At 33.6% G+C, this 14,412-nt stretch overlaps 1 protein-coding gene across 1 annotated transcript in view; it reads right to left on the bottom strand.

Moving 5' to 3' along the window:
• The window catches only part of DNAJC1 (DnaJ heat shock protein family (Hsp40) member C1), a 129,032-nt gene that overhangs the window by 83,015 nt on the left and 31,605 nt on the right, over positions 1-14,412 (bottom strand). Inside the window, exons 2-3 of the mRNA XM_075315572.1 lie at positions 3,842-3,943; positions 3,366-3,412 (exon numbers count right to left, since the gene is read on the bottom strand). Of these exons, the coding sequence (XP_075171687.1) occupies positions 3,366-3,412; positions 3,842-3,943 (149 nt within the window). The remainder of the gene's footprint in view (positions 1-3,365; positions 3,413-3,841; positions 3,944-14,412) is intronic.

The raw sequence follows: 14,412 nt of genomic DNA, 5'->3' as shown, positions 1-14,412 counted from the left end.
TATAATTTAAAGAAAAACGTGAAATAAAAAAAAAATTATATACACATATATTTATATCTATCTATCTATCTATATACATATATATATATATACATATATACATATATATATATATATATATATATATATACATATATACATATATACATATATACATATATATATATACATATATACATATATACATATATATATACATATATATACACATATATATATACACATATATATACATATATACATATATATATACATATATACATATATATATATATATATATATATATATATCTATACATACATATATATATATACACACACACACACACACACACACACACACACACACACGTACACATATATGCACACATATATATACACATATGTACACATATACATATATACACATTATATATACACATAATATACACATTATATATACACATAATATACACATTATATATACACATAATATACACATTATATATACACATAATATACACATAATATATACACATAATATACACATTATATATACACATAATATACACATATATATATATACACATAATATACACATATATATATACACATAATATACACATATATATATACACACATAATATACACATATATATATACACATAATATACACATATATATACACATAATATACACATATATATACACATAATATACACATATATATACACATAATATACACATATATATATGTATATATATATATATATATGTGTGTGTATATATAGATATATGGCAATAAGGATGTAGATCAGCTCACCCGTGACATCTCTGTATGAATAATTCCTCCTGTTATCCTGAATATTGCATGGATCCAGACCGGGAGTAGGTCTTGAACAATATTGAAAAGGAAAGGGGATCCAGCAAATATCAAGAGGTCCGGTTGGCATAAAACTATGGATTTATTGGTAGAGAATTAAAAAATATAACAAAACTGTGAATAAGTTGGACCGTGAAGAAGGCGATTTATACCGCCGACACGTGTTGTCCGTAACGTACTATTTCCTGCAACTTATTATTCACAGCTTTGTTATATTTTTAATTTTTCTACCAATAAATAAGTTTTATGCCAACCGGACCTCTTGATATTTGCTGGATTCCCTTTCCTTTTCAATATTGTTCAAGACCTACTCCCGGTCTGGATCCATGCAATATTCAGGATAACAGGAGGAATTATTCATACAGAGATGTCACGGGTGAGCTGATCTACATCCTTATTGCCATATATCTATATATACACACACATATACATATATTTTTATATATGTGTGTGTGTGTGTGTGTGTGTGTGTGTGTGTGTGTGTGTGTGTGTGTGTGTGTGTGTATATATATAGATATATGTAGATATATATGGATATAGAGAGATATCTATATATAGATATATCTAAACATATATAAATATATAGATATATAGACAGATAGATATATGGATATATGTATGTATATAGATCTATAGAGAGATACACACATAATCTTACTTATTATTCTTAATTCTTTTTTTTTGAATTTTTTTTTAAAGCAAAAAGGTTAAACTTCAAAAGCCTTATAAGAAACACCCCTAATATTTATATATTTATTTTATCTCAATTACTAAAATGGACCAAAAGATTAAGTGTTTATCGGGGATTACTGCTTGCCTCCAGCTAAATCAAGGCACGAGGCCAAAAAAAAAAAAAAAAAAACTCAGGGAAAAAAAAGTGGCGTTCAATAAACCAATAAAAGGCAGCTGAAGTTGCATGGAGAAATAAAAGTGGGCGGACGTTAACGATGGGATTTGGCTCACTTCTAAGACAAGTTGTTTTTTTTCCAGGACTCTGTACTTATATTTTTCAGAATTAAATATTCTGATTTGTTTCCATCCCTCGTCAACATATAAAAGTAAAAACATTTGCACCAGAAAATGCACCAATTATTATTATATCCACAGCTGATTTTATGCTACTGGCCAAGTTAGTAAACTATCCAGATACAGTGATGAATGGCGCAGCTTATATAATGTCTCGAGCCGAAGGGAAAAGCCTTAAGTCCTGCAATGTTATGGGATTTTTCTTACAATTACAGTGGATTCTTCCACAAATACTTTTGACACAGGGATTTCTATACTTTGCACAGAATGATGGATTGCACTTCGGAAGGCCTTGGACGGGTATTGTAACACAGACTGGACCAGCACAAGGAGAAAAGATTTGCTGGCTTGGCAGGAGCTTAAAGCGCACACTTCAGCTCGTTCTCCCTTTTGGGCTGTACGGTGGTTTGGTGCCAGGCGTCATGGCCAAAAAGTGTGTCTAATGAAGTGTCTGAGATGAGTAAATAAGAAAATTAATGTTAGCAAACAGCTGATATTAATGCAGAGCTAAGAGTCTATGAAGGATTTGGTTAGCTGCCCATGCATGCCTGCAGAAATATACAAAGGTCGAATCGTATGCTCGTGGCACATGTACATAAAAAGAGAAAAAAAAAAGTGCACCACATTGGAAACACAATGAAAATCCTGTAGATGGTCAAGTGGTTTTCCCTTTATTTGTAGGTAGAAGGAGTTGACTAGACTGAAAAAAGGTAATATTTTAGACCTTAAAAGCAAATAAATAAAATAAAGAAATTATATATCTATATATTTATACATTATATATATATTGTTTTTTTTTATTTTTTAAAGGACCTAAGACCTTTTGACATGTGTTAGCTATAGTATTCCCTTCCAATTATCATATATATATATATATATATATATATATATATATATATATATATATATATATATATATATATATATATATATATATATATATTATATAAAAATAAATTTTCATGGCATATTATATATATATATATATATATATATATATATATATAATATGCCATGTATATTTATTTTTATTTTTTTATATATATATATATGCATATATATATATATATATAAAACGACAATTCGAAAATTCGAAGGGACCACTGTCAAAAGGACTTAGGTGTATCTGCAAATAGCCTTTAATTATAACGCCATTAAAGATTTAGAACTGCGCTGCATGATGCCACAAAGTGCAAAAAAATAATTGCAATAAAATCAGATTAAACAAAATTGGGACTTACAATAAACCTTCTGATTTTAAGCCAATTATGCATTAATGGATACTGGAAACATCATATATGAAGAGGAATTTAATATAAATACACACACATACATACATATACATATATATATATATATATATATATATATATATATATATATATATATATATATATATATCCTTATCTCTATTTTATCTATATACACACACACACACACACACACACACGAAAAAAAAAGGCAGGCAGGTCCTTACCTTGCACGTCGTTCTTCATCTTTAAGGACTTCATAGATTGCCACCAACTGTAACAATATAATGTACATAAGGTTTAAAAATAAGTTTTACAATGGTACTAAAATACATTACAAAGAAAAAAAAAAAAAGAAAGCAAACTAAGTTTCTCATGTAAACATCAGTGATAAATATTTTGAATTTGTGACTAGATCACAACAAAAAAAGACTTGAAAAACAAACTATAAACACTGAACCCAAAATTTGTGACTATAGCACAAAGACTAAAACAAAAAAAAGAAAAAAGTAAATAAGAAAACTATAAAAACTGAACACGCACACAAAAAAAACCCAAAACATTATTCTTATGTAAAAATAATAAATATTTTGAACTTGTGACTAAATCACAACAAAATACGACTTAAAAAAACAAAAAAACAAAAACAAACACTAAACACAAAAAATAATATAAATGCTTCCAAGATATATTTTGGCCTTACTTGTCTGAACTGAGTCTCTGCATTCTCTTCCTTATTCTTGTCTGGGTGCAGCGTTAAGGAGAGCTTGCGATAGGCTTTTCTGATGTCAGCAGCTGTAGCATCCTGCAAACAAGAAGCGGTGGGAGGGAGATGAGGGGAGCACAAAGCAAAGTTTTGTAAAGAAGCTGAAATTCCCAGAGCCTCGTTAAGATGTAGAGATAGGCAACCAAGCACAGGACCTAAGGCAATGTAATTCGAGACGTCAGGGAACAAGCTAGGGGAGACCCACATGAATGAACAATTATTCAGCCTAATTTCACTTTCTTCCCAACTTCTCTGTGAATATCATATCTTACTCCTTGTAAAAAAAAAAAAAAAAGTAGATAATATTTTCTTTACACTCAGACGTATTAACCTCCAAATCTTTACAAGACTTACAGGCAACTTAGGAATGTGAGGCTTTCATCCTCGGAAGACAAAGCAAAAGAGGGGCTTCACATACGAGGGGCTTATATTTTACTTTACGCTCACAAGTCAGATTGGCTTCTGTTTCTTTAAGCAAAAACAGCACTTAAATCCATGTAGAGTTTTTGTATTTTTCATAAGCACGGAACATATATTTTGTAATTATTTGATACAGTATTAATAAAATATTTTAAATATATATATTTTTTTTAATTTATCACATTTTTTTCAGGTGGCAGTCTTTTTGGAAACATAGTTACACTGAAACTACTTGTATATAATATATTGGATACAAAAGAATTATCACCAAACTAATAAACATCCTTACATTTTAAAGGGTAGAAACAAGATATTTCTCCCATCCATAAATATATGAAAAACTGATGTGAAAGTATTTACAGAATGATTTTTTTATATTTATCTCTCTCTCTCTATATAATATATATATATATATATATATATATACACACATATATATATTTATCTATATCTATCTCTTTATTATATTATATATATATATATATATATATATATATATATATATATATATATATATATATATATATACATACATACATATATATATATATATCCCGAGAGTCCTCTCTATATATATGGTAATTGGTTCAGTGTCCATCATAGCTCCAGTTATAAACACTACATGATGGTAAAATGATTGTGGTTTACAACAAAAGCCCCTGCTGGGGGTAACAGTGTCAAAGCCTTAAATTAAAATCTGATCAGATTATAGACTATATTTCATTCACTAATCGTCTGACTACATAAAAGTACCATATATATCCAATATTATATCTGCATTGATACAGATAAATACAAAGAGCATAAAAACATAAAAACAAATATCAGGTAATGGGTCAGGGGCAAACACTAGTAAACCAATGTTAAAACGTCTAGTAGAAATATAAAATAAATAGAGAAATAAAAGATTATTAGAAACCTAAAATAACACCAAAAGGTCATCTTTTTCAGCACTTGGTACAAAAAAAAAAAAAATAATTAAAATTGAAAAATTAGAATAGATTACAAATTCAAAATGTAAACTATTCCCGTATTGGGGAGGGGGGTTTAAAAGTAAATCCAGTATAAAAAAAAAAATCATATGCTAATTCTGTTAGTATGAATTTTGGCTAGTTAAGATTGTGGATCACTGTTAATTTCCATAAATAAAAAAAGGCCAACTGAAATCTTCTTAATCTAATTGGTTCTGTGCAGAAATCGTCACCTAAATATATATATATAAAAAAACAAACAAAAAACACACACCATCGGATCATAAAAAAGGCAGTACGGGCACTGGAACCAGCGAGAGATGTTGGGAAATGTTGGTAATAAAAACCCTGGCCTTAATTTCTCCTATAAAACATACCGTACTACTGGCTCAAAAAGTATTGCAGAGGATCTACATTACATCAGATATGACAATTTTTTTCCTAAAGCATAAGACAATTTAAAAAAAGAGTAGTTATTATAACAGCAAAAAAATAAGAAAAATTCCCTATAACTCTTCTTGGAGTCCAAAACTTATGAACTATATATGACTTCGTATTTAACCATTGTCTGGTACCATTGGGTCAATGTGCTGATTGGTCCCCTTAATGATTTTTTCATGGTACTGGCCAAGGGTTAAAAAACAAAACAAAACCAGAGATAATTTGACAGTTTCCCATTTACCCAAACATATGTAGCGATATTAAGAAAAAAATAAATAAATATATATATATATATATATATATATATATATATATATATATATATATATATATATATATATATATATATATATATATATATATATATATATATAATGGTGTGTGTGTATATAAGAAAGGAAAGATCAAAACATATCATCAGCCACAGTAATGGACATGCAGACACTAATGTTAAAGGTTGCTAATGAAAACAGGAAAGTGAATAAATAAAAAATAAAACACAAACTGACACCAAATTGCTACACTAATGTTACGAATAGGAACAGAAAATAAAAACATAAAATACAGACAAACCAAATGGCTAAAAAGGTGATATAAAATGAATTGTACAGATTGTAGCAACCTATCAAATTATAAATTTAAACAAGACCTGATGTGCCAAGAATTGTTCGCTCAGATCAGTGGCTACTACAGTAAAAAATGAAATCCAAAAAACGAAAAAAAAAAAAAAATCTTTCCAGGGAACAGCAGAATTTTTATTTATTCTCGTTTACAAGATTGTTCATTGTGATAAGAAATCCTTATGCAAATAAATGGGGGGTTTACACAAAAACTCATAGAAAAATGAAGTTTTGGGATATCATCTGCAAGTGCCAAAATCTTAATGTATGCACCTAACCTTACAACGTGATTTTCCAATCTCACGATTTTCTATTTGCATTTTTTTTTTTTTTTTTACACACTATTCACAGTCACTACTGTCAAACACCTGTGTTCCGAATTTCAGGCAAATACTCATGTAACACCTTTGCTGGGTCTTTCGTGCACTATTCAAAAATGGAAGTTTTTAAAGTTACAGTTAAAGGTACATGAAAAATCTCTAGTTTTAAACATTGTTAGCTGAATGCCTGTATACGACTTTTCCCTTCTAACTTTACAGTTTTAATGTTGTAAAGATTTATACATTTATATTACTGGAAAGGTTAGTAAATAATAATTTACATGTTATATTAGGAGAGTGGAGACAAACACTTAGGACCAGAGATGAAGCTCATTAGTCTGAGGGAATGAGTAATTTAATACACAGTATATATACCGTAAGCCTCATAGCAATCACATAAGGCTTTACATATATTTCTCCCCTCAAAAAATATAATTATATATTTGATTGAAATATTCGTGAAGTGAAATAGCTACATCTTTGGTCACTTTTCATAGATTATAACAAAGATGAACAGTAGTGCGTATCTGCTCCTAATTCATCGATCATCATTTAGTGATCATTTTCCATCCAACAATGGAATGAACTATCAATAATTGTAAGCCAGATTTGGCTGCAAAATATAATAAAACTAGAAAAAAAAGCAGCAGAAATTTGTTTTATTTGGAAGCTGAAATGACCTTTAAAACTCAATCCTCTCAATTTCTGTATTTTTCTACTGTAAAGCCAAATCTAAACTTACTCATTTCTTGTAAATCACAAAAAAATGTTGTTAAATATTATGACAAATTTATTAATAGTAATCACTTTGAATGCTCAAATTGCATTGACAGAAAAAAAAAAAAGACATTTCTATCAATAATGTCAAACATTTTTAGGATCCTGAAAATATTGAAATGAAGGAATAAAATGCTCGAAATTATTTAGAATTTCTCCTTTTCCCTTATTAGATATTATATATTCTACAAAAGAGCAAGAAAAAAAACAAACAAAATGACGGAAATCATGAAGTATCTAAACATTTGATCATCACAAGTAAATACTTGATAAAATATTAGAACATAAAAGCTCACACAACATGTAAAGGTGGCGTGGAGCAGCCAGCCCTGAATGAAATACGTCCTCTCCGCCCCGGCAGGAGACGAGGTGCACTGCAATGTTTGGAAGTGCTGAAGCTCCATCTAGAGGCCCTTATTCTAATATAAATCATCCCACTCAAAATATGAAGGTAGTCACTAGGAAAAATGTGGACATTTCACTAATTAATTCCTGTATACGTCAGAATATATAAAATGAGTTGTACTCACTTAGGACGTCTCCCATCACTAATACCTTGTTAATTAAAAGGGATTCCGTTAATTCGAAAGAAGCCACTTTAGTATATGGCTATGTGCACACACTGAGTATTTGTAGTATTTTTCAGCAGAAAAAAAAACGCTGCTTAAAACACGTGTATCTGAGACTTTTTATTTGCGTTTTCTTCCCATTCATTTGAAAGGATGATAAATGAAATAATGCTGACAAAAAAAATAAGCTGCAGATTAGAAAAATGTTCAAATCTGCAAGTAAAAAAAAAATAAGCAGCATATATATATATATATATATATACACATATATATACATATATACACACACACATATATACATACATACACACACACACACACATATATATACACACACACACACATATATATATACATACACACACACACACATATATATATATATACATACACTATATATATATATATATATATATATATATATATATATAAAATTAGTGTATCTCTAGCTATATATACTGAATATGTATATTTACACACACACACGTTTATGAATATATGTGTGTAAGTATGGTAAATATAGATATATATTTCTAAGATAGATAGATAGATAGATATAGAAATACACACATTGTTAGATAAGAGAATTTTTTTTCTCTTGCTGAATTTTCAGGTATTTATATATAATGACAAAATTCTGCATTTCCTTAACCCCTATATATATATTTTTTTTTCAAACAAAACAATAGAAACACATAAGGAATCATTTAGATATCCATTGTTTTGGGGGGCTTTTCCAAATGTGAAAAAAATAAAAAATCGGCCCAATCAGGATTTTCATCAGTGATTTTCTCCTATGCAGAAAAGAAAAAAAAAATTGCAAAGCTTCTCCTACCCATTAGGCTATGATCAGATATTGCAGTTTTGCAGCAAAACCTGCTCTCTTGGCAGTAAAAAAGAGCCGCTTTCCAAATGCAGGTGTTGCTTGATCTTTGGTGTGTTATTTGTCTGCAGTACATGTTTAAATAAAGTCAGTATCATGCACCGCAAAAGCAACCAAAAAAAAAAAAAAAAGTGCAGCAAAAAAAAAAAACGCTATTGTGTTTTTGTACTCTCGCAATGCGTTCAGTGGTGGAAAAAGCAGCAAAAACGCTCAATTAACTGACATGGTGCTTCTTTAAAAATGGCAGCAGTCAGGAAAAAAAAAAGCAAATGTGTGCATGAGATTTCTGGAATCTCATAGGTTTTACTGGGACTGTAAAAAGTAGCTTTTAAATTTGCATAAAACTGGTGGGAAAAAAAAAAGCAGCAAAAACACTGTGTGCCAACACTGCATTTTTTCTTGCAGATTTTAATCAATACTACAAGTAAAAACACATGCCAGCAAAGTCTATGAGATTCCTGAAGTGCTGTGCCCTCGTCACAAATTTTTTGCTTGCAGATTTATGTGCAGAAAAAAAAACAATGATCAAACAGCTGACATCAATTCAATGGTTTCAGTGTTTTTCCCCTATACTCTATGTATAAAAAAAAAAAAGGGATTAATGCAGCAAAAAAGTGCGGTTTTGCCGCAGAATTTTTCTTGCCAAGAAATGCAGTTTTATGTGCAGAAAACAAATCTGCTACATGTGCACATACCCTTATACTGTTAAAATTTCACAATCCACGAATAGCGTTCTTTCTGCAGACATACGATCTGCAAAAAAACACTGACATGTGAACAGGACCAAAGACTATAATGGGTATGTGTTCAGTAATAATGGATAGAACGTATGTGGAAACCGGAGTCATTCTCGCTCTACATCTTTTAACGGAATAAAAGTTTCTATAAACTGATGTGTTCTTTTACATCTGATCGTACGCAATAAGCGATGGAGACTCTTCCATATGATCACTGCTGTACATTGGTGATAAATATCATGGAGATTTCGTAATGGGGCTTTACTCTGAACACTTCCTGTTTAGTGGTTGCTCGTCAGGTACCGTAAGTGTCCCCCGTTAGGGTACTTTCACACTTGCGTTTATTTCCTTCCGTTACAATCCGCCCTTTTGGAAAACAGCGGAATCCGTTAACGGATTCCGCTGTTTCCCATAGACTTGTATGGGTGACGGATTGTACCAAAAGGACCTGCGTTGCTTCCGCTGGGCGACGCTCCGTTGCTTCCGCCCAGCGGGAGGAACGCAGCATGTAACTTTATTTTGAGCAGCGGAATCCTCTGGATTCCACTGCGCATGCTCTTTTTTTTTTTTTTTTTTTTTTTTTTTAAATCAAACTTTATTTTGGCTTGCGGTGGCCGAACGTTCAGCTGAGCGCCCGGCCGTCGGCAAGCGACAGCGCTCAGCTGAGCGCCCGCCCGCCGGCATGCCCGGGCGCCGGCAAGTGACAGCGCTAAGCTGATCACCCGGCGGCCGGCTGCAGGAAGCGATAAGCTGATCACCTGGCGGCCGGCTGCAGGGAGCGATCAGCTGATCACCCGGCGGCCGGCTGCAGGGAGCGATCAGCTGATCACCCGGCGGCCGGCTGCAGGGGGAGCGATCAGCTGATCACCCGGCGGCCGGCTGCAGGGAGCGATCAGCTGATCGTTTACAATAGTCTGCCGCTGGTAAAGCTGTAAAAAAAAAAAAAAATCAAAACGAATTGCGTTGTTTTGCAGCATCCGTTGCATCCGTTGTGCCACTATATGCAACACATCCGTTGCACAACGCAATGCAACGGATACCGTTCAACGCAAGTGTCAAAGTACCCTTAGACACTGATGCTCCAGGTTTGATAGAACAGGCATCAATTCTAAAGTTATCACTCTGGCTTCTTTGTGTCCCTTCTCTAAATCTATTAGGCTGTGAACTTATATAGAAGTCAATCATAATAAAGAGAAGAAAAAAAATAGAGCACCATTGTGCAGCACATGGTTTTGTAAGGCCCCGTAGTACAGAGACAGGAGAGCTGTGCTCGTGAAACCTGGCCTCCTGCTCTTTAAAGGGTTCTCCACCTTAAATAAAAAGACTCCTTGACATTAAGCTGATCACAAGGTCTCCCCCTGCCGGGACCCCGGAGATCGGCTCTTAGCTCTGTAGAAACCACATACGGTAGCAAGTGTTCAATTTGCCTGCAGCGCCACCACAGGGGGAAGATGAAAATTACACATTGCCCAATCCTACCACCACAGGTGCTCCAGAGCAAGAGAAGCTCAATGTGACAGATCATCCCTGTACTACCTGGAAGACTGAATGTAATACCTATTACCAAGCGGAGTTTGCTTGTTACTAACAACTAACCTACATTTAAAAGAAAAAAAACCAAAAAGCTTTATTATCACAATAAAAGCACAAAAATTAGGAAGAATACTAGTGTCAAAACTAGTGATAAGTGAGCCCTACCATGCTCGGGTGCTCGGTACTCGTAACCAGCAGTTGGGTGCGACTTTTGCACAAAGTATGGAAGATCTGCTGGAAACACGCAGACTTTATATTGCAATCATTCTTACTTTTTACAAATTCATGAAGATGGATACATCACCTAGTTTCATTATTTTGTGTTCCTTTACTTACAAGCTTCTACATATATTACAAGATGCTAAATGTGGCCAATATTATGTATTAATACAATATTGTGTGCATACAGTATATATATTGTATATACACACACATTATATATATATATCTTCCGGGTTCTCCGGTTTCCTCCCACACTCCAAAAACATATAGTTAGGGACCTTAGATTGTGAGCCAATGTATGTAAAGTGCTATGGAATTAATAGCGCTCTATAAATGAATAAATTATTGTTACATATATACATATATACACATATAATATCTATATATATATATATACATACATTATATTATATTACTAATATATATATATATATATATATATATATATATATATATATATATATATATATATTTATAGATATATATAGATATATTATATACACACACACACCATATATGTGCCACAATATGAGTGCCCACATTTCAGACTTTTCCTTGTCACATGATGGCTCTACCACTCTCCCTACCGTTTATGTGTTTGTACATCATTGTGATACAGTGAAGGTTTGTTTGGTTTTTTTGCACTATTATCCACACATAAGTTATCCACTCTCCACTTTAAGCTAAGTTCACACTTCCGTTGTTTTGCATCAGTCACATGCGTTGCTTGAGGCATGTGACTGATGCGTTGTACAACGGATGACAACGGATGACAAAGAAAAGAATTTCATTGTCGGACTCCGTTGTGTGCGAGGGGCGGAGTTGAGGACGTCAATGCCGCGGTCTGCATGGCTGAGGACAGGTGAGTGTGTGTGTATGTCTACATGCGTGTGTACATGCAGAGTGCGGGAGGGGGCGGAGCGCGAGGGGGCGGAGCCGAGCGGGGCCGTGGAGCTGAGGACGTCAGTGCCGAGGGGACTGCAGGGCTGGGGACAAGTGAGAGTGTGTGTGTGTGTGTGTGTGTGTGTGTGTGTGTGTGTGTGTGTATACATGCGGAGTGCAGGAGGGGGCGGAGCCGAGTGGTGAAGTGTCGGCCTCCTTGCACACTGTATCCAGGGTAAATATCGGGTAACTAAAAGCAAAGCACTTTTTGCTTGGTTACCCGATATTTATCTTAGTTACCAGCATACACCACTTAGCGCGGGCTCCCTGCCCCTGTAAATATCGGGTAACTAACCAAAGCGCATTGCTTGGTTACCCGATCTTTATCCTGGTTACGGGGGCAGGGAGCCAGAGAGCGCATGCACAGCAAAATCCTACGGATTGTGCTGCTCAAAAAACGTTACAGGCTGCGTTGCTCCCGCCCAGCGGTCAGTTAAAAAACGGCTGACCGCGACGCAGCAGATGCAACGCAGCATCATCAGTCGCAATCTGTCACTAATAGAAGTCTATGGGGAAAAACAGGATTCCTGCAAAATATTTTGCAGGATACCGTAATTCCTCTAGGCGACGGATTGTGACTGATGCAAAACAACGGAAGTGTGAACTTAGCCTTACACAAGAGATAACATTCCAGAGAGGACCACTCCTATTACCGTAAATGGAATGAGCAGTCAGAAAATTAATTATTGTTTAAGGCCCTGTGCACACACTGCGTTTTTGGAAAAAAAGAAGACATTTAATTATTGAAATCATAACGAAAATAGTTATATTTAATTAAATTATAGCGGTTTTATACTATTTTTGCCAAAATTATCAATAATTAAATAATTTTCTTTATTTTAATTGTCGGACTATGTGTGTGTGTAAAGGGACATATTATTCCATTATTTTGAAGTCAGAAAAGCATGTGTTTTGGTAGTCCAAAACGCATTGTTTCTGCAACTAAAAAGCATGTAAAACGCTGGAATTTTGATGTTGCTTGCTTTTTGCTACTTCCAATTGACTTCAATGTTAGCAAAACGCACCCAAATGGCAAAAACAATTGACATGCTGCTTCTTTGAATGCATGTTTTTTGCCACAAATTATGCAAATGAAATGCTGCGTTTGGAAACGCAAAATGCGGACAAGAAATCCCCATTTTCCATAGACTTTGCTGGAAAATCAAAAAGCATGCATTTTGGCATGAAAACGCTGCAGTTCAAAACGGACCTAAAAAGCAGCTGAAACGCAGGTGGAAACGGAAAGTGCGCACATAGCCTAAATCAGTTTTTATGGTAAATCTACTACAAAGCCTACTACTAGGCTTTATACTAGTACTCATACTTCCTATTTTATGCAGACTTTTCAGCAGTCTCCTTATCATCAGAGGCAAGATGACAATGATCAGTGACCCCTTTATGCACAGAAGATAAGTCTATGTTAACACAGGGCTTTTTTGGTAAGTTTTTGCTGCGTTTTTTAGCTGCTGATTTGCCTTAGTTTTATGCAAATCCATGCTAATAAAAAGCTGCTTTTTACAGTCCCAGCAAAGTCTATGAGATTTCTGAAATCTCATATACACACACACACACACACACATACACATACACATACACATACACATACACATACACACACATACACATACACATACACACACATACACATACACATACACACACATACACATACACACACATACACACACATACACACACTGGGTTTTTTCCCCTCACTGTTTTGTCAAATACCTGAGTTTTTGGTCAGGTTTTTAAAGAATGAGCACGTCAATTCTTTGCTGCAGATTTGCTGAGTTTTTTCATTGATACAACCCATTTTGTAGAAAAAAAAGCAGGAAATCCGCACCAAATCAGGAGCAAAAATGCCACTAAAAAACGCATGAAAAAGGCACCAAAAACGCAGATGACTCAAAGGAAATTTCCTACCACAAGATCAGGTTTTGGTTAGGAAAAAAACTTACCAAAAAAAACCCTTTGTGAACATAGCCTAATACAGGATCCACCACTCTCAATAGGTTGTGTCACAGCTCATCTCCTCTTGTACGATTAATAATTCAAAGCACATCCAGAAAA

Source organism: Anomaloglossus baeobatrachus, chromosome 6 (genome assembly GCF_048569485.1).
Source record: "Anomaloglossus baeobatrachus isolate aAnoBae1 chromosome 6, aAnoBae1.hap1, whole genome shotgun sequence".
Lineage (NCBI taxonomy): Eukaryota > Metazoa > Chordata > Amphibia > Anura > Aromobatidae > Anomaloglossus > Anomaloglossus baeobatrachus.
Note: the sequence above shows the minus strand (reverse complement) of the source record. Positions and strands in the feature narration are given on the sequence as shown.